Source organism: Erpetoichthys calabaricus, chromosome 15 (assembly GCF_900747795.2).
Source record: "Erpetoichthys calabaricus chromosome 15, fErpCal1.3, whole genome shotgun sequence".
Classification (NCBI taxonomy): Eukaryota; Metazoa; Chordata; class Cladistia; order Polypteriformes; family Polypteridae; genus Erpetoichthys; species Erpetoichthys calabaricus.
Window position 1 is genome coordinate 74,355,587 of NC_041408.2, and position 26,196 is coordinate 74,381,782.

The 26,196-nt window shown below is 37.9% G+C and overlaps 2 protein-coding genes across 2 annotated transcripts in view; one reads left to right on the top strand and one right to left on the bottom strand.

Annotated features, from left to right (window-relative positions):
* The window catches only part of LOC127525979 (uncharacterized), a 340,677-nt gene that overhangs the window by 23,560 nt on the left and 290,921 nt on the right, over positions 1–26,196 (bottom strand). The gene's annotated exons all lie outside the window — the stretch shown is intronic.
* The window catches only part of ddx43 (DEAD (Asp-Glu-Ala-Asp) box polypeptide 43), a 62,061-nt gene that overhangs the window by 19,134 nt on the left and 16,731 nt on the right, over positions 1–26,196 (top strand). Inside the window, exons 3-9 of the mRNA XM_028820367.2 lie at positions 1,580–1,697; positions 2,632–2,757; positions 3,487–3,568; positions 4,169–4,325; positions 21,634–21,752; positions 24,921–25,031; positions 25,744–25,885. Of these exons, the coding sequence (XP_028676200.2) occupies positions 1,580–1,697; positions 2,632–2,757; positions 3,487–3,568; positions 4,169–4,325; positions 21,634–21,752; positions 24,921–25,031; positions 25,744–25,885 (855 nt within the window). The remainder of the gene's footprint in view (positions 1–1,579; positions 1,698–2,631; positions 2,758–3,486; positions 3,569–4,168; positions 4,326–21,633; positions 21,753–24,920; positions 25,032–25,743; positions 25,886–26,196) is intronic.

Genomic DNA, 26,196 nt, shown 5'->3' on the forward strand with positions numbered 1-26,196 from the left:
GTTTTCCACCTGACTCCTATACTCTTGATTCATCCCCTTTATCAGTACACACAATAAGTGCAGAAAATGGGGTTTTTCTGCCTTCGCCAGTTTGGCAATCTCAGTTTTGGAAAATACAATGCAGCAAGTACTAACTGTAAAACTATACATTTTTACAATTGGAACATATTGTAGCTATGTGAAAAGATGCAGTAATTCAATGCATTTTAGACTGCATACAGTCCAACAGAGCAAATGGCTGCAGTACATGTAGGTGTTATACAGAACAGTGTGCCGTACTTCAATGTTATAGTAGACAGCAGTATGCAACTGATTTACCTATTTTCATTTCTAAAGGTTCATATTATAGAAGCCCACTGTGAAGCAGGTCATGTTTAGTTGCACTCTTTGACCAGTTTCTGCCATAGACATCCCATGTACAAGGTAATGGTCAACAAGAGTTGCATGAATCTCGTTTGAAGCCATTTGTTTTCTTGCTCTTGCTTTTATTCTTCCTTGCCCTCTTTCACCTTGCTTCCTGTTTCCTCTTCCTCTTTCTTCCTGCAGTGGTTGATCCATTGTTCCAAAAGAAGTGAACTGACCCATGGCCCTTTTATCTATCCCAAGACTATGACTGTGAACAATTTTGACTTGTAGTGTAATACATTTAATATGTTTAAATTTGAGAAGCAACATTTGATCTGATCATCCTAATTCCCAGTAACACTAATAATGAAAAGGCTTCATGGTGCTTTTAAAATGGGCAAGCTGATGATGCAGTATGGTTGGTTATGTGTGCCGCACTATGGATGTACAGTGCATGAAACCCATAACCTGTTTTTTTCAGTTTGACTAAAAGGAAATGCCCTGTATATTTGCTTGTTTCCTTTAACCATGAGCTGAAACTGTATCCTCACAAGAGCCTTCTTTGGAAAAATGCCAGTTGTGGTTGATGGAAGGAACTGCAGGTTCACAGGGTGACACTTTGGGGCATCAACCTGCTTGTCTCCAATTTCATTGAAACAAACAATGAAACAAAAATTTGCGGTTGATGGCGCCAAACAACTGACAAATCCGGGTCATTGCTTCCGGAAACTTTCTTGGCTTATTAAAGCCTCATAAAGTCATTGTGGAAGGGGAGCTGCATTCTCTTAACGAGTGATACCTCCTTCCAAGCCTTGCAGGTAGTGTGGTGGTTGACCGGACGGGGCAGAGTCAATTGCATCTTCTCAGCACTGTCGATGGTGCAAGAGGGTAATGTTTGTGCCATCATCCCCTCTTGACTCGGGGGGGGGGGGAATAAGTACATAATTCAGAAGAGCCCAGAGGTTGAGCCACTGACACCCGTGTATGACAATTCATTTCAGGGCACGTTTGTGCACGTGCTCACCCTCTGACACTGGGCTCAAGTATAATGAAACATTGTTTTGTAAGTGAAGTGTTTAATTCATCTTTTAGCACACATTTCAATCATGGTTAAGAGGATTTGTCAGTTCTAGAAAGTATTTTATTTCATTGGTTTATTTTAACATTTATTTGTAAGGCCACATATTAAAATCCATATCACTGACACTTTCTTAACTTTTCGTCCTGATTAAAGATAATCAAAGGAGATTATGAGAGCAAAGTAAGGATCTTTGGAAATGAAGAAGCCCAACTTAGAGCAAAGGAATGTATTGATGAATTGATTGGTCATGGCTCTCGTCACTCTGGGCAAGGTACTAGACTATATACACTAATAGAAAAAATACTGTTTCTTGATCCATTTGAATGGTTATTAAAGTATGTCATAATTAATCTTTATGAAATAACTTAAAAATAAAGGATGAGCACCAGTTTCATTGAAGACTTTCCAGATATTGACACTTTCTTGTAAGAGAGCAAAACTATTATTGTTAACACCAAGCAGATGTTTGCACATCCTACATTTTCATGTGGTAATACTGTATTCTACTATTAAAACTAGTTCAGGTCAAAGTAAAAATGTTGAGGCATGGTTTTTAATTTAGGTATAAATCGGGAGGTATACTGTACATCAAAACATCTGTTTCTTATGTAGGTGCCATAGGATTGGTGAATTGATAGGGCAATGTCTTAATAAGTTCCACTCAATGTCTTTTTGTGGTGTCTGCAGCTTTTGATGTACTCCAGCCACACTGGTTTCTGTTTACAGGGAAGAGACTTAAATTAATCCATCATTTAGGTTAACTAAAATCTTAGTTAAAAATATCGAATGTATACTTTGAATAGAGAGTGAGTTCAATATTTGTATTACCAGTTTTAAAACAGTCCTGAATTTTATGGTAGTTCAGATAGCCATTTTAAAGTATCTATCTATCTATCTATCTATCTATCTATCTATCTATCTATCTATCTATCTATCTATCTATCTATCTATAGATTCTACTTGCTTTTTTTTTTTTTTAGTTGTTGTGTAATATTTCTGTATAAATAAGCACTACAGAAAGTTTAGCTAGGTGGCCTTGAGTTAACATTGCCATTCTGCTATATGTAGTAATTGTATTTTGGGGTGCTTGCTGTTTCTTGCAAAATACTTGCATACATGTGTTTTAAAATATTTAAACCTATTTATCCTCCATAAGCAGCTATGTAAGGATAAAGAACCTACTTTGAAAATTTCAAATTTTGTAGGACCAGTGAAGGTATCATGTTGGGCTAAATCAACAGAAAAGTCTACAGAATGTCCACCAGTTATACCCATTGATTGGGAATCTGTGAGACAAAATCGTGCTAAGTATGAAGCCATGAAATGGCAAGGTAAGTTTAAAGAGCTACAGCTGTTATGTTATGCAGGTGGGTCTCACGTTGCAAATGACTTCTATTCCTACCAATGTTTGTAATGTGTGTGGTTTTTTTTTTTTTTTTTTTTGGTAGTATTCAAGTTGGGGGGGGGAGTCATTGGGACATTGGCAAAAATGTATAATGCTTCATTGCTTACCTAATTCTACTGCTCATCTCTAGGGGCAACTGCCGATCTGTCTGCTTAACTTTGGAGGAGGTTATTGAATGGCTGCCTGTTCCACTGGTTACATTTTGTCCCCTCTGTGTACAGAAAGTACAAAATGATTGAAAATGGTGACCATTCATATGGTATTGTACTATGTCTCCGCAATAGTGATAGCAACTACATATACATCTGTGTCAAACTACTTTACTTTATGTCTAAGTGGAAAAAAGCATGTTGCTAGTGGAAAATTGAATTGAAATTCAGTTGAACAGAAAATTTTTTTGCCTGTTTATATTCTCGTTTGTATTGGCAGAATTACTGTGAGTCACTGTAACCTGAAACCCACCTTTTAGCTTTTGCTCAAAAGTCCAAACTAAATAAGAAGTGTAAAGTTACACATTACTTTAATGCAACTGTGTGTAATAATTTTAAAGCTAACTTTGTGGACCACATTCTTTTTAACTTAAGTGTTTTATGTCTTTTAAATAATGCTTTCGAACTATGATTAGGAGCCTTACTTTTTGCCTTCTCTTTAAAAGGATTGCCACCAATTAAAAAACATTTTTATGTGGAAGCAACAAGTGTGACTAATTTAACTCCAGATGAGGTGACAGTATGGCGGTAACTACATTTACTTAATCAAAATCTCATAAACATCTTTGTTGGTTGGTATGTAAATCATGTTTCATGGAGTCGAATGGGAAAAACGTTAACATGTTAATTGTTTGCATAGCTTTTATTGAATTAAGGGTTTATGTCTGCTTACAAACCTGTGTTTTTTTTTTTGTTTTTTTTGTTTTGTTTTTTCTTCTTATAATATTTTTCAGTTATGCATTAACAGAAATTTCTGTCAAAAGGGAACAGTTTTATTACCACTGTATTGCATCTACAAACCCAGATTTTCATTTAACCCCCTTAATGACAATCTTCAAGTTCCTGAATAACACTCTCCCCCTGTTGGCATTCGTCAAGTAGCCTTATATTCAAAATTATACTTATGCAAGAAAAAGTGCTGTTTTGAACATCAGATATTTACTTGCTACTGTTTTGGTTGAATATCTTTGGTCACTTAAAATATTTCAGTTGTTTTTTTTTAATCTCAGTGTAATTATGCATATTGCATGTCAACACAAAACTATTCGAAGATTAAGCTAGAAAGTGGGGAAAAAAAATGATTGTTTTGAAAACCGCTTTACCTGTCCCATTATTTTTCTTTAACAGAAAGGAAAACAATAACATTATTGTTGATGACTTAAAAGAGGATGAGAAACGTCCTATACCAAATCCAGTGCAGACATTTGAAGAAGCTTTTCAACAGTACCCTGAAATCATGAAAAATATATCAAGAGTGGGATTTCTGAAGCCCACACCTATTCAGGTACTTGGCGTCCAGAGTAAAATTAATTAAACCCTTCTTAGGTATTGTTTAGACCAGGGGTGTGCAAAGTCATTCCTGGAGGGCCGCAGTGGCCACGGGTTTTTGTTCCAACCCAGTTGTTTAATTAAAAAACAATCCTTGCCAATAATTACATTTCATGGCTTGTTAGTGCTTTAACTCTGCTATGTCAAGTCATTCTCAAATCCTAGATTTTTTTTTTCCATTCTAAAGATATCATCCAAATATTTTGAAGTGTAAATCGGATGGGTAATTCTCAATCCTTCACTTTTTTCTCTTCTCTTTCCTTCCAAGTATTTAATTAAACCAAATAGTGCCTGATAAATACACACAGGCGTAAAGGGTAACAAGCAAAATGGATAACTGCTGGTTTCTTTTTTCATTTGCATCTTATTGCTAATAAGGAGCAATTAAAAACCAAGAATGCAGCTGTTTAAGACTTAAATAAGCAATAAGGGTTCAAAATCTTAACGAGGGAGATAACTAATATGAGGCAGAAGTGTTTCTAGAGCAATTAGTGCTTTTTATTAAGCAATTGGGTTGGAACAAAAATCTGCAGCCACTGCGGCCCTCCAGGAATGACTTTGCACACCCCTGGTTTAGACAATTTATGCTTGATGTGAACCTGCAGAACTAAAGTTACTGTGGAGAGAGATTATTTTGCTGGTACAGTTTGTAATGTGCACTTGGGTTAAAGGTACAGAAGTGATGCTGCCTAATTGTATCCTGTAGCTTGTTTTGCATAAAATACATAGAGAAATATTATTCCTTGTACCTCCTAAGGTTTGTTAATGTGTGTAACTTTATTACCTGCATGTGGGACTTCTTTAACCTGTGCTCTCAAACACGTTTACCCACACCTGCACGGAATAGAACCTGTGCTGTTAAAATCTATTTCATAATGCTGAAATTGGAATGAGAGTTATTAAAGTATCCCAGCAAAACACTCGATGCTCTATCTTTCTGAGGGTGGATAATTAGCTGCAAATTCCTTGAACCCACCAACAATGGATCACTGTTTCTTTAATATTCAAAACCTAAGCAGGTAAATATACAACAGAAACGTTTCAGCAAATGGAAGGTCAGTTGGCTGGATGAATAATTTAATTAACAGAAAGTATTTTTTTTTTTTTTTTTTTCAGTTGCAAACAGGATAATCATAACATTGACACATGCTACAAAAGGAATTACCCTAAGTTCTTGTCTATAAGCCGCGGCTTATCTAAGGAAAAAAGTTGTGAAAATGAAAAAATAGAATATCGGCTTATACATAAGTCCGGCTTATACATCCATCGCGGGTGTTGCGTTCCAGAGCCACCCGCGAAATAAGAATATCCGCGAAGTAGAAACCATATGTTTATATGGTTATTTTTATATTGTCATGCTTGGGTCACAGATTTGCGCAGAAACACAGGAGGTTGTAGAGAGACAGGAACGTTATTCAAACACTGCAAACAAACATTTGTCTCTTTTTCAAAAGTTTAAACTGTGCTCCATGACAAGACAGAGATGACAGTTCCGTCTCACAATTAAAAGAATGCAAACATATCTTCCTCTTCAAAGGAGTGAAGCAAACAAATCAATATGTCTGTTTGGCTTTTAAGTATGCGAAGCACCGCGGCACAAAGCTGTTGAAGGCGGCAGCTCACACCCCCTCCGTCAGGAGCAGACAAAGAGAGAGAGAGGGAGAGTTTGTTTTTCAGTCAAAAATCAATACGTGCCCTTCGAGCTTTTAAGTATGCGAAGCACTGTGCAGCATGTCTTTTCAGGAATCAGCTTTACAAAAGATAGCAACGTGAAGATAATCTTTCAGCATTTTTAGACGAGCGTCCGTATCGTCTAGGTGTGCAAACAGCCCCCTTGCTCAATCCCCATACGTCAGGATCACAGATAGTCAGCGCAAGAGAGACAGAAAAGTAAGCTGGGTAGCTTCTCAGCCATCTGCCAATAGCGTCCCTTGTATGAAATCAACTGGGCAAACCAACTGAGGAAGCATGTACCAGAAATTAAAAGACCCATTGTCCGCAGAAATCCGCGATATATATTTAAATATGCTTACATATAAAATCACAATTTAAATGACCGCTACGCGCTCGTGTTGACTCGGCGACGCCCAGAGCAGAAAGAACGCGCTCCGGCCGCTCCAACCGCGCCATGCGGGGAGTGAGAGAGACGCCAATATCTCACACTCTCTCCCCCCTTAAAGAAATTAAATGGGCGCGAGTGAGACCACTGACCTCCCTCCCTTCTATTAGTTATAGGTTATAGTACGTTCGGCTTATCCATGAGTCCGGCTTATCTATGATACGATTTTATTTTAAAAATTCGTATGATTTTTGGTCTCCGGCTAATACATGAGTCCGGCTTATAGACAAGAACTTAGGGTACAGTGCATCCGGAAAGTACTCACAGCGCATCACTTTTTCCACATTTTGTTATGTTACAGCCTTATTCCAAAATGGATTAAATTCATATTTTTCCTCAGAATTCTACACACAACACCCCATAATGACAACGTGAAAAAAGTTTACTTGAGGTTTTTGCAAATTTATTAAAAAACTAGCAAAATACCCGCGCTTCGCAGCGGAGAAGTAGTGTGTTAAAGAGTATATATATATATATATATATATATATATATACATATACACACATACATGCAGTTTTAATAACACAGAAATCAATATAAACATTAACATCATTATCATATGAGAATATGAAGTAATATATAAGAAGCACATTTCATATAAATATAAATTATTAAACAGTAAAATCTTCTTCTGTAATTTGCTACCGTGGCAATTTGTGTGTCTGTCCAGGATTTTAAATGACCTGTAGCTCGCAAACCGTTTCACCTATACACTTGAAATGTGGTACACATATAGTACGTCACGTCTACTATCCGCTTTATGGGTGATGATCGTTTTACTCTTTTTATCTTTATTTTATTTTATTGTAGAATCAACTCCTATCTGCGCACAGCAGGGCAGCCGTGGGCGGATGCGTATGGTGTATTCACTCCATGTTATCGTGCATTGCGCTGTCAGTGGTATTTTGATAAAAGAATTTGAACAACATATAAGAAGCGTATAAATTATTAAACAGTAAAACATTAAATTTAAGAAGTAAAGTTACATTAAGTACTACTGCAGTGCCTTCGGGTATACCTCATTTTTTGTTTGCCCATTACATGCTTAAATGTATAAATTTTTTGGTGCACCTACCCGAGAACACGCGACATATAACAGAGCGTGGGAGAAGCATGGATTTTAAACACGCGTTGAGTTCATCTGCTGGTCTCCCTCGTGGAATAACTGGTAATGTTTGACTAAAATGTACAGCGAGTAAAACGACATTACCTCCCTATTTTTTTTTTTACGATCTCTGAGATCTTGCTTTTTTCGGTTCAAGGCTTCATAAGCTCTTTTATGTTGTATGGTGTACTTATCCCAAACCATCATCTTTGAATGTTGCAAGACTTTCGCCTTGTATGTAGATCGGGGTAATTACATTCATTGCATTCCTAGTCTGAATCACAATGTGATTGTATGGGTGGTTACCTGGCACTGTAGGGTTGCCACCCGTCCTTTAAAATACGGAATCGTGCCGCGTTTGAGAATGAAATTGCGCGTCCCGTTTTGAATCAATACTGGACGGGATTTATCCCGTATTTTTTTTATCATTTTTTTTTTAAAGCAGCGTCTCATGCAAATCATCCCACACGCATTTTATGAAGATGCCTCCTTTCCTAGTTTTGATTGGGTAATACTTGATGTCATCGTTAGTTTGATTGGTGTTTTTAACTGTCCAGTGAGGAGGGCGTGTCTTAAGTACAGTCTGCAAAGTGTTGGCACTGAGATGTGGCGTCAGCGCCATACTTGAAGCCCCTAACGTTGCGGTCAGCAAGTCGGCTAACATCCGCCATGTGCCGTCTTTCAGTTGCGAGAAGCAGATCATAGAATGGTTGAAACTGTTGCCCCTAACGTTGCACCACGGCGTGTGGTTCGTTTATACCTCGTGTCTTCGCATTAAACTTTTATCTCGCGAATATGTTATTGCAATCCGCAGCGGGAGCGTTTCTATAAAGTTAATTTAAACTTACGTTTTACACCGTGCTTTGTTTCCCTTATGAACATGCTTGTATGCTTAACTCGCTCCGTTCTCAATTGTTTAATAAATTTTTTGGTCTTAGCTGTTTGCGGCTGTTCCTCCATTTCCCCCTACTTAGTTGTTTTATCTCGCGAATATGTTATTGCAATCCTTAATGGGAGCGTTTCAATAAACTGATTGAAAATAGTTTTGCATTTACCTTTTTAGTAAAAGGCGAGCTTTTAAGCCTGAGAAATCACCGCGTAAATGCACACGTTTAATTGGACATGTGTTAATATGTATGGTTACACAGTATTAAAAGACAGTGAACAACGTCAGTTACCTTTGTTCCCGCGTTTGATAAAAGGTGAGCTTTTAAGCCTGAGAAATCACCCCGTAAATGCACACGTTTAATTGCACATGTGTTAATATGTATGCTTACACAGTATTAAAAGACAGTCAAAAATTAACGTCATTTACCTTCGTTCCCGCGTGTGACTCGTGCTGTAAATGTCTTCCTTGTTTTTAGTTCACGTGATTACGTAGGAGGCGTGATGACGCGATACGTGACTCCGCCTCCTCCATTACAGTGTATGGACAAAAAATATGTTCCAGTTATGACCATTACGCTTTGAATTTCGAAATGAAACCTGCCTAACTTTTGTAAGTAAGCTGTAAGGAATGAGCCTGCCAAATTTCAGCCTTCCACCTACACGCGAAGTTGGAGAATTAGTGATGAGTCAGTCAGTGAGTGAGTGAGTCAGTCAGTCAGTGAGGACTTTGCCTTTTATTATTATAGATAAAAAAACTGAGAAATCACATGTATATAAGTATTCACAGCCTTTGCTCAATACTTTGTCGATGCACCTTTGGCAGCAATTCCAGCCTCAAGTCTTTTTGAATATGATGCCACAAGCTTGGCACACCTAACCTTGGCCAGTTTTGCCCATTCCTCTTTGCAGCACCTCTCAAGCTCCATCAGGTTGGATGGGAAGCGTCAGTGCACAGCCTTTTTAAGATCTCTCCAGAGATGTTCAATCAGATTCAAGTCTGGGCTCTGGCTGGGCCACTCAAGGACATTCACAGAGCTGTCCTGAAGCTACTCCTTTGATATCTTAGCTGTGTGCTTAAGGTCGTTGTCCTGCTGAAAGATGAACCGTTGCCCCAGTCTGAGGTCAAGAGCGCTCTGGAGCAGGTTTTCATCCAGGATGTCTCAGTACATTGCTGCAGTCATCTTTCCCTTTATCCTGACTAGTCTCCCAGTCCCTGCCGCTGAAAAACATCCCCACAGCATGATGCTGCCACCACCATGCTTCAATGTAGGGATGGTATTGGCCTGGTGATAAGCCGTGCCTGGTTTCCTCCAAACGTGACGCCTGGCATTCACACCAAAGAGTTCAATCTTTGTCTCATCAGACCAGAGAATTTTCTTTCTCATGGTCTGAGAGTCCTTCAGGTGCCTTTTGGCAAACTCCAGGCGGCTGCCATGTGCCCTTTTTTAAAAGGAGAGGCTTCCGTCTGGCCACTCTACCATACAGGCCTGATTGGTGGATTGCTGCAGAGCTGGTTGTCCTTCTGGAAGGTTCTCCTCTCTCCACAGAGGACCTCTGGAGCTCTGACAGAGTGACCATCGGGTTCTTGGTGACCTCCCTGACTAAGGCCCATCTCCCCCGATCGCTCAGTTTGGATGGCCGGCCAGCTCTAGGAAGAATCCTGGTGGTTTCGAACTTCTTCCACTTACGAATGATGTCGGCCACTGTGCTCATTGGGACCTTCAAAGCAATAGAACTTTTTCTGTAACCTTCCCCAGATTTGTGCCTCGAGACAATCCTGTCTCGGAGGTCTACAGACAATTCCTTTGACTTCATGCTTGGTTTGTGCTCTGACATGTAGTGATGGGCCGCTCGATACTCAGGTTTCGACACTGTGTCGAGCTTTTGAAGCGCTGCTTCGAGGCTTGTTTCAAATGCGGCCATCACGTGATTTTGAGTCACGCTAGCGTAATGGCGTCATTGATATCTGCGCAGTCGGCAGTCAGTTTGGTCACTCACTAGCAGCAGTTCCTGCTACAGCGATAAGGTGCGCTAACCTGAGTTCAAATTCTACTTGGGGCTCGCATATGTTAAAATTAGGATTTTGTATAAAACAGTTAAGTAGTACTTGTCTGAAAGTTAACAAATATATTTTGGAGACATTATGAACGATTTACATGGGGCATCTTTTTCCTTGGTGTGGAATCGTGTTCACCTAGAATCTGTAACCAATTAATGAGCATATTTTGCATAGAGTAGCACGTATAACAATCCAGAATCTATTCTACCCCATGTCAATCATATCAGAAAGGCTAAGAAATGCTTCAGTAAAGCCGATGTGGCCATTACACCAGTATATGCGCAAGACACTCCTCATTAAACGTTTTTACTATTAAGTGATTCCCAGATCTGTAGCTGATTTGTATTATTGATTTCCAAAAAGCAATGTGAGTAAAAGCGTGTGCATGCAAAACCAATTTACAACTGTCTTTAAAACAGAATCGGCGCCATCAACAGTGTCTTCTGCAATTTTAGGAAAGCCTCGGGATTTCTGCGTTGAGACAAAAAAGTTGTAAAGAAACTGTGAATTCATCCAGAGGCAAACGTAGAGATCACTCAAGTACTGACGAGAAGGAGCAGCTGGATAAGCACATCTGGAGGCAAACTTTCAAAAAAGCACCTGACTTTGTCAGCAACATCCTTTCCTTCTGAATGCATCTTATCAAAGGCTGCATTGTGGGGGGGGGATGGGGTGAATAAGTAATCTTCTGAACTGCAACACAACAGATTAATCTTTGATGTAAATAGAATTATTAAAAGACTAAGCTTTTGTCATTTCTGTATTCTTAAACCTTCTTCCAGTTCCACAATCCCCCGCAGTCACTGTCACATTTAACATTCCCTGCTCCTTAACCTGTCTTGTTACCCAAAGCATCAACACTTAGTTTCATTCAAGGCTTTACCGTCCTTCCTTTCAGAGACATAAAATAAGACACACATTTCCTCTACATACGTGTCCAATAAGAATAGTAAACTGGCAAGAACGAGAAAAAGCACAAGATGGGAATATTCATGACAAGAGCCTCGGCATCAGGGTGAGAATGTGCCTTGTCACCTATTATGTGAGCTCGTCTGCCACCCCTCAGTTGCACTGGCACATGTTACACTCGGGGGACCAATGCAATGGAGAATGCCGACAGTGTACACCTTCAGAAGTGGAATAAATCGACTGCAAGTAGAACATTTCAGATAAACTATGAATTTTGTTAATCATAAACAATGCAACAAAACTATTATGTGTTGTTACTTTTTATTTATTCTCACCTAACGTTACATATCTACAAGGGAAATGAATGTGGGTAATATGTTTATAATCATTCTCACTAAAATACATTGTCAAAATATATTAATGAGCAAATTGAGACACATTGGCCTTTAGGAAATATAAAAAAGTGTGTGCGCTGTCATTTAGGACAGAATGCATTAACGTCCCGCGCACTCTACTGACGCGATGTCACGAAAAAAAAAGAAACCGCACAGTCCGAGCAAACTCGTATCCTCCTTGATTTTTGACCTTATGATTAATCATCAATATCAAATCAATAGTCATTTTAAGAAGATGACAAGTCTGCTATAGTCAGTTCAATTAACTACGGTGGCCCAACCTTCCCTCGACAGCTCGATTTGCTCGCTGTCCGTCCAAGCTGAAAATATTGTTAAATGGAAGAAATGAAAAAAAAAAAAAAACCTTTCACAAGAGGAGGATCAACGACGCGAACCCCTAGTGTTTTTACTGAGAGACAGTTGAAATACCATTGAGCCACCTAATCAGGATAATTAACGTGCTCCGCACAACTGAACTACTACTACAGTTCTTACTGCGGCGGATGTAGAAATATGTTGTTTGACATATGCACGTTAAATTGGTTTAATTGACACGAGTATCATTGTTGTATTCACCTAATGAAGACTAAAAATATATATTTATAGATGTACTGTATACTATATGATGTGCGGTTTTGAACAAAATTAAGCATTCCATAAAAATGTTGCACGATTTATCTAATATTTTTATATATGTTGATATATGACAATATATCTTTGACACTATGTATCAGACAAAGGAAATCGCAGCAATCCACAACAAGAATTACTTCTCAGCAACTACGTGAATTGTAGTTTAACTATATCAACTGAAGTGTGTAATGTCAATACGAATTACAAAATATAACTAGAGAGTTAAGTGTCAGATAGAGTCTCAAAATATAGAGGTCCATGCCTTTTGAGTGTGCTGAGGCTTCGCAAAGATTCAGTAACCAGTGACCATGTCTGCTCGAGGCTTCAAAGGCCTATCATGATCCAATCTCAGTACTATGTATGTCTTGAGGCTTCGGAGCCCCGTCATGATCTCAGTGCTACGCATGTTTGAGGCTTCAGAGCCCCGTCATGAGCTCAGGACTACACATACATGTCTGAGGCTTCGAAGCCCGTCATGACGCAATCTCAGTACTATGCATGTCCGAGGCTTCGAATCTGCTCGAGACTTCGAAGCCTCAGTTAACCCAGTGCGCATGTCCGAGGCTTCGAAGCCTCTGTTAACCCAGTGCGCGTGTTCGAGGCATCGAAGCCCCGTCATTCTGCAATCTCAGTACTATGCATGTCTGCTCGAGGCTTCGAAGCCCTTTCATGATGCAGTCTCAGTTCGCATGTCTGCTCAGTGCTTCTAACCAAGCTTGACGATTCCAGTGTGCATGTCTGCTTAGTGCTTCGAATCATTATTCATCGAGCTCCCGTTTTGAAGTACATATGGCATCAACAGAGTTCAAAAACTCGACAGAATTCCCATTGAAATGAATGTTTGTGGATGATCCATACATGTTAAATGATTGTTCCCGATAATACTTTGTGGCAAAAAATAAAATTATAAATTATACATCATACAAATGCCAACTTGTAGAATGCATAATGCTGCAAAGAAGAGCTTTAGTAATACGGGTGACGACACATCTCTTGCTATAATACTCTCATAAATATCCATTCTTCGCCTCATGCAACGTTTTCATGCAACACTGAATGTATGTCATATAGTATACATCTATATATAATTGTTTTTGTCTTCAATACATACATACATTATATACATCCACCCTGCTGAAAACAGTAGTGGTGCAGCGGTAGCGTTGCAGCTCCTTAATAAAGCTTGCGTGGGTTCGGGTCCCACGTCCACCCATTGTGAATTGTGACCCAAAAGAGTGTTTTTCTTTTCTGTTGTTTTTTTTTTTTCCCATTTAACAGCAAATTCCACCGTGGACCGAGAGCGAGCAAGGCGAGAACATAAAGATATATCAAATGGAAATGGGCATCTTGTTTTATGTCTATAACAAAAAAAAAACTATTTGAGTGACGATTTCAACTGTTATTGTAGTTGTTGATGGTGGGTTTAGCGGTTTAAATTTTTAAATATTAAATTAATAAGGTCGAATGTGTTCTTACTTTGAGTTTTGGGGGTGGGGGGGGGGGGGGGGAGCTACACAGTAAATTTGTTAGTAACTGGGATTGCGCCTCAATAACTGGAAGATTGCTTAGGAATGATACAGACTGGACAACTATATGTTTTAGGAAATGTTTTATTATTGCACTGTGCTGTGACTAAGACAACGTTTTACTGATCGCCTGTCCGGACCTTGAAGATGTGTTCACGAGGGAGGGATGCTGCTGTTAAAAGCAAATGCTTTTTCGGCAGCAGGTCCAGATGTGTTTATCCTGCTGCTTTTTGTTGTTGCCTCAGAACTCAAGAGGATCTTTAATGCCAACCTTGATACGTGTAATGCTCACTTGGTACATGCACTGCTCACCATGGAGTGTCCCGTGTGTGTCTGTGTGCTGGTGACTGATCTGCACTGTGTCTCTCAGCCTCTCTGATGTGCTCCGGATTGACACCTTTGAATGTTTGGTGCAGCAGAGCAAATTCAACCTGATCTACCACAGTGGGTTTGTTATCACCTTATTCAGTGGCTGGGTTCATGAACGTCAAATGGCAATGAATAGAAGATGAATTAATGTAAATACGTGAGCTGCCTTACGCAATTAGTCATCGCCTTTTGATGGCGATTCTAAGTGGGGATTATTCCCGAACAGATCTCTTATACGATCCTTCCACAGTATCTCTCAAAATTATTTAGTTCAAATTGGTTATAAAGATTTCACTCGATTTATTTTTTTTAATTATTATTAATTATGAGGAGTCTTTAATTCAGATCGAACTCTGGCTAGCACTACGCTCAGAATTTGAAAAGCAACCACCTTAGTTAATTGAGCCACTGACAGCGTCATTTCTTCGTAGTGAACTCGTTACTTATGAGCTCCAAAAAATATTGTAAAGTATTAATAAATATTTTAATACTTGATCGAATAATAACATCTGTGATTTAAGGATTTCACCTTTTCTTTCTCAAATGTGCTTACCTATATCATGGCAAACTACAGGGATAAACCTTTATTTTCTGCCTACTCCGTTTTAATTAAGTCAGACCAAAGAAAACATTTAAGGCTATTAAATGTGATCTCAAGAAAAGATGAGGGTTAATTATAATACTAATAACAGGAGTGATTTATAATGATACAGTGCAAAAGTAAATACTAATTGAAAGAGCCGGGAATCCATGAGTGAGGCGTCTTATTTTGTTTAACTCTTGCTATCGTATAGTGCATTCTGCCTGTCGGCGTTAGTTATATTTATATTTTTTAGACATCAGACACTAGAAGCTGCTGATGAACCCTTCTCTTCGTTGTCAGTCTGTAGATGCGAAAAAATAAAAGCAATAAGAGTTGTCACAGAAGTCTTTGAAGTGGATCATAAGTTTGTGTAACGTTAATGAAAATGGCCAGGAGGTGTCCCTAGAGAGGTGAGTGTCAAATGCTTCGAAGCTTCGATACGATTTCCGACACAATTGCTTCAAACATGTTGATGCTTCGTGAGGCTTCACTCCGCCCATCACTACTGACATGAACTGGCAACTGTGGGACCTTTATATAGACCGGTGTGTGCCTTTCCAAATCATGTCCAATCAACTGAATTTACCACAGGTGGACTCCAATGAAGCTGCAGAAACATCTCAAGGATGATCAGGGGAAACAGGATGCACCTGAGCTCAATTTTGAGCTTCATGGCAAAGGCTGTGAATACTTATGTACATGTGCTTTCTCAATTTTTTTATTTTTAATAAATTTGCAAAAATCTCAAACTTTTTTCACGTTGTTATTATGGGGTGTTGTGTGTAGAATTCTGAGGAAAAAAATGAATTTAATCCATTTTGGAATAAGGCTGTAACAACATAACAAAATTTGGAAAAAGTGATGCGCTGTATGTATCCTGATTAATAGGAAATCTTTATGCAGTCATTGCCATGTATTTTAGTGTTTAGAAAACTGTCGTGGAATAAGGAATACTAGCCAACCCGCGGCATAGCATACGCCGCATAATTATTTATTGATGGGTGAAGACTTCCTGAAAGACACAGTTGTCCAAATGGGGCGGGTTTGAGGAAACAACTGCGAGTGAATGAAAAGATGGAACTCTGGAGAGAGCAACATACAATTGTCCATGACAGAAAACTGGCTCTGTCTTGCGTCTTGCCTGCCATGATCGGCCGCCTTAGTGAATTATATATATATATATATATATATATATATAGAAGAGTATACCATAGAATGCACAGCGTAATCGTAAACTAAATGTAAAAACATTGAATAACACTGAGGAAAACTTAACACTGCAAGAGTTTGTGCTATAGCGCTACGAAACGCTCGTTAAAAACATTTTTTTTTTTTTTTTTTTTGAGTTTTAAGCACAGGGAAAAAAATGAACATTTGAAAAATCTGTAATTTAATAAACCACCAAGTAAAGTAACATTGCAGCAATGCACGCTACGAACCAATCGCTGTAAACAGAAGTGAAAATAAAATCAAGCCTAGTGCATTCTTTAACTGCCGTCTCTGCCATATGCGTCCAGCCCCCTCTCTCTCGCGCCTGTGTGTGTGTGTCTCTCTCTGCCTGCCCACGGTTGGCTGCTTGGGCTGCCTGCTATGGGTGTGGCTCTGTCGTGCGTATCCCATGGTCGGCTGCTTAGTGAATTGTTGGTGGGCGGGGCTCTGTCTTGCGTCTTGCCTGCCCATGGTCGGCTGCTTTAGTAAATTATATATAGATGACGGACATATTTGGAGCCCTTATAATATACTGTATATTTCAGAGAATCCTCAGACTTGTTTTGGCTGCTTTTCATAAACCTGGCTATTGGCAGCAGACTAATGTTACTGATTGAGTGAACTTGCAGTTGTAAGGATGGACTAGACCAGGGGTGGGCAATGTCGGTCCTGGAGAGCCGAAGTGGTTACAGGTTTTCATTCCAACCCAATTGCTTAATTAGAAACCAATCCTTGCCAATCTTAGACCTTATTTAATTTTATGGCTTGTTAGTCTGCAATGCAAGGTTCTTATATCGTAGATTTTTTCCTTTCCAAGGATATAATCCAAATGATTTGAAGCCTTAAACAGATAATTGTCAGTCAGTCACATTTTCTGTTAAGTGTTTTTATTAAATCAAACAGTGCAAGATGAACACACACAGATGTAAATGAAAACAAGCTAGATGGAGAACTGGGTGGTATTTTTCGTACATGGATTAGTTGTTTATCCGGATGTAATTGTTGACGATTTGGCCTGATCCTGGATCTGTCAGTTTTTCGAAACTCTTGCTGGAAGTGTTGTCATAGCAACACATCCTAATCCGCAAACCTGCTCGGAGCAGGTTTGTTCTACGTAAACAAGGATTAGAATACACACGTGATCAGTGACGGTGCGTGGAAACCATCCAGTCATGGCTTCACCGTTCATGAATGAGCGACCAATTGATATTGGTGCGCAAATTATAAGAAGAGAAGTTTTGCGCGATCGGCAAGATCCTTTATTGCTCCCAGAGGAAATTCTTTTCGAAAGATACCGCTTTAGCCGATGGGGAATATTGTACCTCAAAGATTTATTAGCACCTTATATTCGAAGTCAAACTAGGCGAAGTCGGGCTCTCACAACCACACAGACAGTATGCATTGCTTTGAGGTTTTTACAAGCGGCACTTTTTTATATACTGTATGCGATGCAGTAAAGTGCAGTTTGCCAGGCAATTTGTAAAGTCTGTTTGGCTCTGAAATATTTCCTTCGGGTTTTCATAGTGTTTTCTGGACACCTGCATGTGCAGACAATAAAAGAGGCGTTTCATGCCATTGCAGGTAGGTTATACACAGGCTAAAACACCCACAGTTCCATGAAGAATCTCACAATCAGCCCAACATTCTCATTACCAGGATTTCCAAATGTGATTGGGGCACATGGGACTGATCAGAGTGGAGTTTGATCAAACATTATTTGGAAAATGTACCTTTCCTCCTGATGAATAATCAGACACAGTGTCTTCATCAAATATTTGACCTTCGTCAATATCTCGTTGGTCAGACACAGGTTCAAGGGATATGACATTCCCTGCAACTGACCCAACAAAAAAGAGGGCTATATGGAACATACCTATGGCACACATGGAGGACAAATATATGCAATGACCATCCTTTACCTGAAATGAAAAGACCACTGCATCCTGCCACTGGTTCTGAGGAGGACCTTCCCCCTGGAACGCCCTCAGAAACAGGGCGATGGGCATTTTGCTGGAGAGCCAACTCTTCTGCAGGGGTTAGGTCTGGACCGTGTGGACCTCCACCTGTTTTTTGCTTGTCTGCCTTCTTATTAGCTTTAAAATTAATGTTTTTTATATTATATATGATTCTTTATGTCAACAATTCTTTAAATAGTTATATACCAATATTTACCAGTTTGAAGTATATTCTTGTACTTCACTTTAACCTGTTCCCATGTTCTCCTTGTGCTCACGCTTGATCTGTAATTATGACATATTAAATAATAATTAACACATAGGAAATGAAACGCTGCATTCAGTAAGTACAATGCACAGTACTTTGCGTTTAATTCGTCGGCCACTTTTTGCCAGTCGTCTTTTCTGGTCTGGGCTGCTTTTGCAGTGTTACCTTGTGCATATTAAATCTTGAAATTCTTCATGTCCTTCGAATAAAAGGTCTTGCGCCGCGTGTGTGGAAAAAAAAAATGCGCCCGTTCTTTGGTCATTTTGTTACAGCCTATCAAAGACTTGCTGATCATGTTTTCTAGACTCAATATATATATATGGGCTTTTCAATCAGCGCGCGCATTCATCTCGTATGATTAGATCCAGCTCGACTAATCTAATACACGGGTGCGTTTGAAAAACCAACCTATCCCGGTGACACCGGCATTAACTTATCCAAGATGAGGCACCTGATCTCGGATGATTTAAGCGACGTACGAAAAATACCCACCTGCTGGCTGCTTTGTCATTTACATCTTATTGCTAATAAGGAGCAATTAAAACTGTGAATTCAGCTGTTTAAGAATGAAATAACCAATTAAGATTGGGGACTCTTAACAAGCAAGACCACTAAAATAAAGAATCAAAATGTCACTTAAGCAATAAATGCTTCATCAGCAATAATTGACTTCTCATTAAGAAGGTGGGTTGGAACAAAAACCTGCTGCCTCTGCAGCTCTCCAGGACCAACATTGCCCACCCCGGACTAGACAGTTTCATGACATGTAGGGGAAGATGAGAGTGACAGTGTGTGTTTTTATGAGGGAATACTATAATTTCTTTGTACTCTGTACTTGGACCAATATTATTACTACTGCTAGTTCAATTTGCTAAGGTGTTTTTTGTTTGCCTTGGTAAGTCTGCATAAACTAATGATTTGTATGCAAGTATAAGTACCGGATACCAACACACAGGTTATGGGAGAATAATTTGTGTGTTTCAGACATCTATTTCCCACTCTTTTTGACAGTTATCATAATCATTACACTGTTTAGTCTTTTAAAGTTGTTACCAAGGCTGGGGAACTACGGTAACATCTAGTTTTATCTGACCTGTAATTTTTGTCTGTAATAAATAATGATTGAAGTTGATAGCTGGTCTGCTAAGGTGATTAAGATATTTATGGACTATTTTAAATATACTAATAATGGTGCTGATACTATTTGTTGCCACTGACTCCTTGGCATACTTTGTTCTAACTCTAGATATTAACTTTTCTGTTAAGATTGTAGTCATTATTCAAATAATTATCATTTACCAAAACAATAAACCATTGCAAGACCTCTAAAACAAAAGAATGTTTAGATAAAAATTCTAGTCTAATGTGAAACCAGCATATTTTTTTTTTGTGTTAGAAGATTTTAAAAAGATGAGCACATGTAACAAAGCATACAAAAAAAAATCTCATTTTAAGATTGTACCATTCACAAATTAATTACAAAAAGATTATGGCACTGAAAAGACTCTTTTCTGTCCTTCTCTACTACTGAAAATTTTAACATAAATAAGGTCATGCTTGAAAACTGACTCTTACTCATACACAGTGGAGTATTACCAGAGCTTGAATTGGCAGACCAAAAACATCAAGAAAAGGGACAAAACAAGGAATACAAACCTAGTATGCTATAAAAATCTTACTGTAGTCATAGTATCTTAGCAAGAAGAATACAGAAGATTCTTAAAAAGCACTTATGAGGTTGTTTTTTTATCCACAAACTTTGGCAGTGATTCTTGCATGATGCCAGCTTAAGTACCCTTATGCCAATTATGTCTTGTATCGTGACTTCCAAGCATGGCATCTTAACAATGGTAGCTTAAAATTGAATTGCAAGTGAAAAAAAAATGTCAATAAAATATGACAATGAAAAAAAGTGATTTTTAGAAAGAAAAGACGTGTGTATATGTATGTGTGTAACAGAGCAAGATGCAGAGAACAGGAAGATATGGAACAAGATGATCCGCTGTGGCAATCCCTAATGGGAGCAGCCAAATGAAGATAATTTTATATATAAATATAAATCGTAATCGCCAGGGAGGGTACAGCTTCCCGACACAGACCAGCTGAGACACAAGTTCAACACAGCACACATTTAATTCCTCAGTGTGGAAGTGTTTTCTGTTTCTTTCCTACTTCACAAGGTGGTGCTTTATACTAAGTACAACATAGCCACCCTGTCTTTTTCTTTCCTTGCAAGCATTGTCATTCATCTCTTGACTCTGGCTCTCCGACTAAGTGTTGAGGCAGCTTCTTTCATAGTGCACCCGGAAGTGCTCCAAGTGTTTCCGGCTGCACCAACGGAAGTGGTGTCACAGAGGTCTCCGCTGTACCTGCAGCACTCCCTGGCAGTGCCCACGGTGCCCAACCAGGCTGCTCCAAAGTACAACTCCCAACATGCCCTACAGGGATTTGTGATGCTGTAGCAACCCATGGGAACTTCCCTGTAGTGTGTCGGGGAAGATTAATGTCCCTTGGTGTTTCAAACCAGCTGGTGTTCCAGCCTGTGTATATGTGTATGTATATGTATGTGTGTATATATATATATATATAATATATATATATAAAATATGTGTGTGTGTGTGTGTGTACCATGCTGTTCCTGTTTCAATAAAGCTGGTTTTGCTAAAGTACTGAGACTCTGCCTTGTGTTTTGGGGTGCAAGACAGTGTATGTATATATTAAGCTGAGCTTCTGAGGATATTTTTAAGCTCATTTTAGTGCTTCCTGTTGTGGAGAATGCTGCAGTACTTTGGATATAGATATGTCTAATTTGACACAGCCTTGCCACATCAAAGAAATAATGATGACTCAGTCAAAGCAACTATACTAAATCACTTTTTTGTATTTTGTCTACATTTTTATTTGAAGGAAATGACTGGTGTATCAATGTTTACAAAATGCAATCAGAAACAAAACTGCAAAATTTTAAGTAAATTCAGCTGTCTATCTGACCATTTTTCAGTTTGTTTCAGTTACCAGATGTTTGAAACTTGTACATTACGACCCGTTGTAAATTTTGGACTTTTTAAATTTTTTTTAATTAATCCCCCAAATTAAAAATTATGCAATTTAAGTTTCATGCAGCATTTCTCTGGTGTGGATTGCACCTGGGTGCTCTTCATCCTCTTTAGAAAATGCACCATTGATTCTTCAAATCTTTATGGTTTAGTAAAGAAGATTAATTATGGGTTGTTTTATTTTTTAAGTCTCAGGGATGGCCAGTTGTACTTCAAGGATTTGATCTGATTGGCATTGCCCAAACTGGTACTGGAAAGACATTGGCTTATCTTCTCCCTGGTTTTATTCATTTGGATCACCAACCTATGTAAGTAGCATTGAGTCACACTTTTAACTAAAATTGTTTTTGTACACATTGTTTGTTTGACAGTTCCCATATTTTAACATTTAAAAGGTGTTGATATCTGGTTTTGCTTGGATACTAGTTCATACTTTTTGAGAATGGTACTTCTTAATATGCCATTCTAATATATGGAGAGCACAATGTTGTGCTGTCTTGGGTAAATTGATGCCTAAAACTGGGAATTTGTCAGAAGATAACCAAATGACACATTCTTCCTGATGCTGGCATTTGTGTTGATGTGCTAGAAGTATGTATCTCATGCTCCAAGCTCAACTTCCTTCATGATTAAGAATAGTTAGGCTGCTAAACTACTGAAAATTGAAAGCTGGGCATAAAAATAATAAGGATGGGTATAAGGAGGTGAAGGCCTTTTTGTGTTTATATTAAAAGAAAAAAAAAATTGCTAACAAAGACTTTTACTGTTCCAACTAGGGGTGGGCGGTATGACCAAAATTCTATATCGCAGTATTTTTCTAAATTATCCCGGTTTCACGGTATTCAATGGTATTTTTTTCTCATGCATGAGTGGATGTTAACCACATTTTCCACTGCAATTACTGCAGTAAACTGTCGAAGAATAACCTATTCCACTGTCATGAGCATTGTACAAAAAAATTTTAATGTGTCCACACAAGTATTAATACAGGTTTGCATGGCCCCATAAAGTGATAGTTTTCAAGGAGGTGACACTAATGAAGAGAAGGAATCACATTGCATGACAGATGCAGTCAAAATATAGAACCTTTTTATTGAACACATTTTGCAAAAACTTAAACTATAATTTTGAAAACATATTTTCAACCATCCAAAGAGGCATTTAGACAGTAAAATATTCAGAGGTGCTTGTCAAAAGTTGCACTGAACATGTCTTAGAAAAGGAATAAATAGTAAATATTTTTTGTAAACCAACTACTTTCTGTTAATGTTAACAATCTCTGTACACTGACACGTTAAAGTGACTTTTTAAACAACTTTACCATCATTAAACTGCATAATATTTAAACTAATAAATAACAAAATAATTAATAGTATTATTACTGATAGTTGCACTATTACTTCAAGACTAGGTGCATTACACAGTATTCACCAAATTAAAATAAAATAAGTGCAACTTGGTGATGACATCTTTACCAACTAAACCATCATTTAGGCAAATTGCATTAATATGGACCTTGCTTCAAGCTAAGCTACTGTATATACATAAATAATAAAACTGCAACTTGCATTTACAATGCTATTTGTGGTATAGCCCTACGGAATCATATTAGGGCCATGGTGAAGAAAAAAAAATACGGACACGGAAGAAAAAAAACAAACTATATGTCGAGAATAAAGTTGACATGTTGACTTTATTCTCAGTTTATTTTATAATTAAAGTAGAATGTCGTAAACTAAACTTCATCCTAAAATCAATGTTTAATTTACTAGATTTTCTCAAAACCCGTCAAGTTAATGCAGCACATTAAATGCTTTGTGTTGTGTTCCCCGACCCAGTTGTTAATCACTACGCTTCTTAAACTGACTTCCTCCACACTAAGAGGAGGCCGCGATCACCGCACAGAATCCATTCACTTCATGATATTCCTGCTCTCTGTAAATTTAGTCGGTTTAAGAAGCACGTACCGATTTAACATGGCTTGGGGATCACTTAACACAAAGCATTTAATGTGCTATATAACATGACGGGGCTTGAGAAAATCTGGAAAATTAAATATTCATTTTACGATGAAGTTTAGTTTACGATGTTCTACTTTAATGACAAATTACAAGAATAAAGTCAACATGTCGACTTTTAATCTTGACATAAACGGCGAGATTAAAGTCAGCATGTCGTCACACTATTACACAGTACCCAGGTACATTAGATAGATACTGTAGATAGATGCTTTATTAATCTTAAAGGGAGTATCTATCCATGCATCCATCCATCGTACCTAGGTACTATGTAATAGTGTGACGACATGTAGACTTTATTCTCGACATTTCCTTTATTAATCCCAACCGGAAATTCACATACTCTAGCAGCAGCATACTGATAAAGACAATATTAAATTAAAGAGTGATAACAATGCAGGTATAGACAGACAATATCATTACACTGTATTGAAAACAAATAAAACAAGTACAACTTGGCTTGCAGTATTATCCAGTAGTATAGAAACAGTATTTACACATTTAAACATAATGGTCCACATCCGACCTTTTAAAACCAAAGTATCTCCAGGCAACAGATGTAACTCTTTTTTTTTTTTTTTTTTTTTTTTTTTTTTTTTTCGGCAAAAGTTCTTTTGTGTCCTCATGTTCAACTTTATCGTCAGCTTCAGTTTCTGAATATTCTGTCCATTTTCACCATGCAATACCTACACTACCACTACCTATTTAGCAGTGTAGCAGTGAAAAAGAGCCCCACTTGAACAGTTTCCCGATGCGCCACATTCCGAATGTTGTTTAGGCAATTTAAACCGTTGTTGCGATATAAGAAAAATCCATATCATAAGAAAAATAAATGGTTTTCGGTATGAACCGGTATACCGCCCAAAACTAGTTCCAACTATTTTTTAACATATAATTTTGAAATAAAAGTTAATTTGTATAGATATTAAAACTCTGTGTATGTGACACAGTGCTAAGCTGAGACTTAACACTATTTTCTGGTTGCAGTATTGGAGGACAATCACACAGTTTTAGGAGGTATAAAGAAGAGGGCCATGTTATTATGGAGTATGGGTAAAAGTGTGCAATTTGTTAAATACATGCACGGTTAATGAAGTGCAATTCTGACATAATTTTAAAGTGCTTGTTATTCTGGTTTTGTTTTGTCGAGTCATGTACTTGCACATATATAAATATTGTAACAGCAGGTGACAAAAAAAATGCAGGGATTAATCCTCTCATTTGCCAGTGCTTAAACACAGGAAGAGGTGTAGTAAACTACAGACATTCCCACTTTAACTGTCATTTTGTAGTAAGATGGGCTCTGATTGCAGTGACATATGGAAAATTCGTACTCATGAATATAATTATCAATTTCAAAATTTAATTGCAGATACAAATTAAATGGCGTTTTTAACTGTTTTTTATATTTATAAACCATAACATCATTTGGATATTTTGTTTTGCATGTGACAAAAGTTCAAGAGAAGAACGAGATGGTCCTGGGATGTTGGTTCTTACACCAACTCGAGAGCTGGCATTACAAATAGAGGCAGAATGCAGCAAGTATAGCTACAAAGAAATTAAAAGGTATTATCTGTATTTTATATAAGTGTTCATAAGAAACTATTTTACTTTAATCTTAATACATTTATTTTATTCTGAATGTTTTTCCTATCCTAAGTTGCATCTTTCTCTGTTATCACAATTTCTTAGACATGTATCACAAAAATTACAAGCTGTTGTAGAGTTTTGTTGGAATGTACTCAACTTTACAAATCAAGTTGTTTTTTGGTCCTTTTGTAGTTGTAAAGTTATCAGTAGATTAGTGTTTCTTCTTTGACGCTAAGTAAATTGATCTTTATAGATCCTTGTGTTGTTAAAATTTTTTGTTTCATCATTTCTTCTGCCATTTTCAGTCAGAACAATATGTAGCATACCAAAGATATAAAGTCTGTTGATAGCATCCAAAACTTTAGATTGGATTTGGGCCAAGATCTATGAGATCTACGTATCGAGTCTTTGAAAATGAAGAGGAGAAGGACTTTAGATAAAGTTTACTAGGTAAAAGGATCAGGGGAGTAGCATTGATAGGGAGCTGGTTAATGGAACAGTAAACCTAAACATTGGAGCATTGGTAATGCATTGCAGTGTACTTTACATAAGTTAATGTTGGATTTTTGTTCACTACCAGATTACGGAGAAGCAAGAATTGTTCATATGCAATAAATTAATCTAGCTAAAAAGTAATCTTTTGAAGGCATTTTTAAAATTTTGTACTTTTACAATTTTCTGTTAACAGTATTTGCATATATGGAGGTGGGGACAGACGTTCACAAATAAACGTTGTAACCAAAGGTGTTGACATTGTAATTGCAACCCCTGGTCGTCTCCATGACCTTCAAATGAACAACTTTGTAAACCTGAAAAGCATCACATATTTGGTATGTACTTGCAGAATTTCTGAGTTGTGATTCTAACATGCCATAGAAGAATAATGTGCTGTTAATACATCCAGTGATAGTCCTTATGTTTTGTGTTTTGAAATTGAAAAATTATTTTGGAGGAAATAACTGAATTGATTAAAGTTTATTTTTGTATAGCATTCTTCACTGAGTGCAGGCAGAGAGCACTGTGACAGGTTCTGAGATAAAATGCAAGTATAAATGTTACAAAGTACTAATTATACCATGAGTACACGCAAAGATAGATTTGTTTAAACAGACTGGAAAACAAGGTAGTTTGAAACTGATTT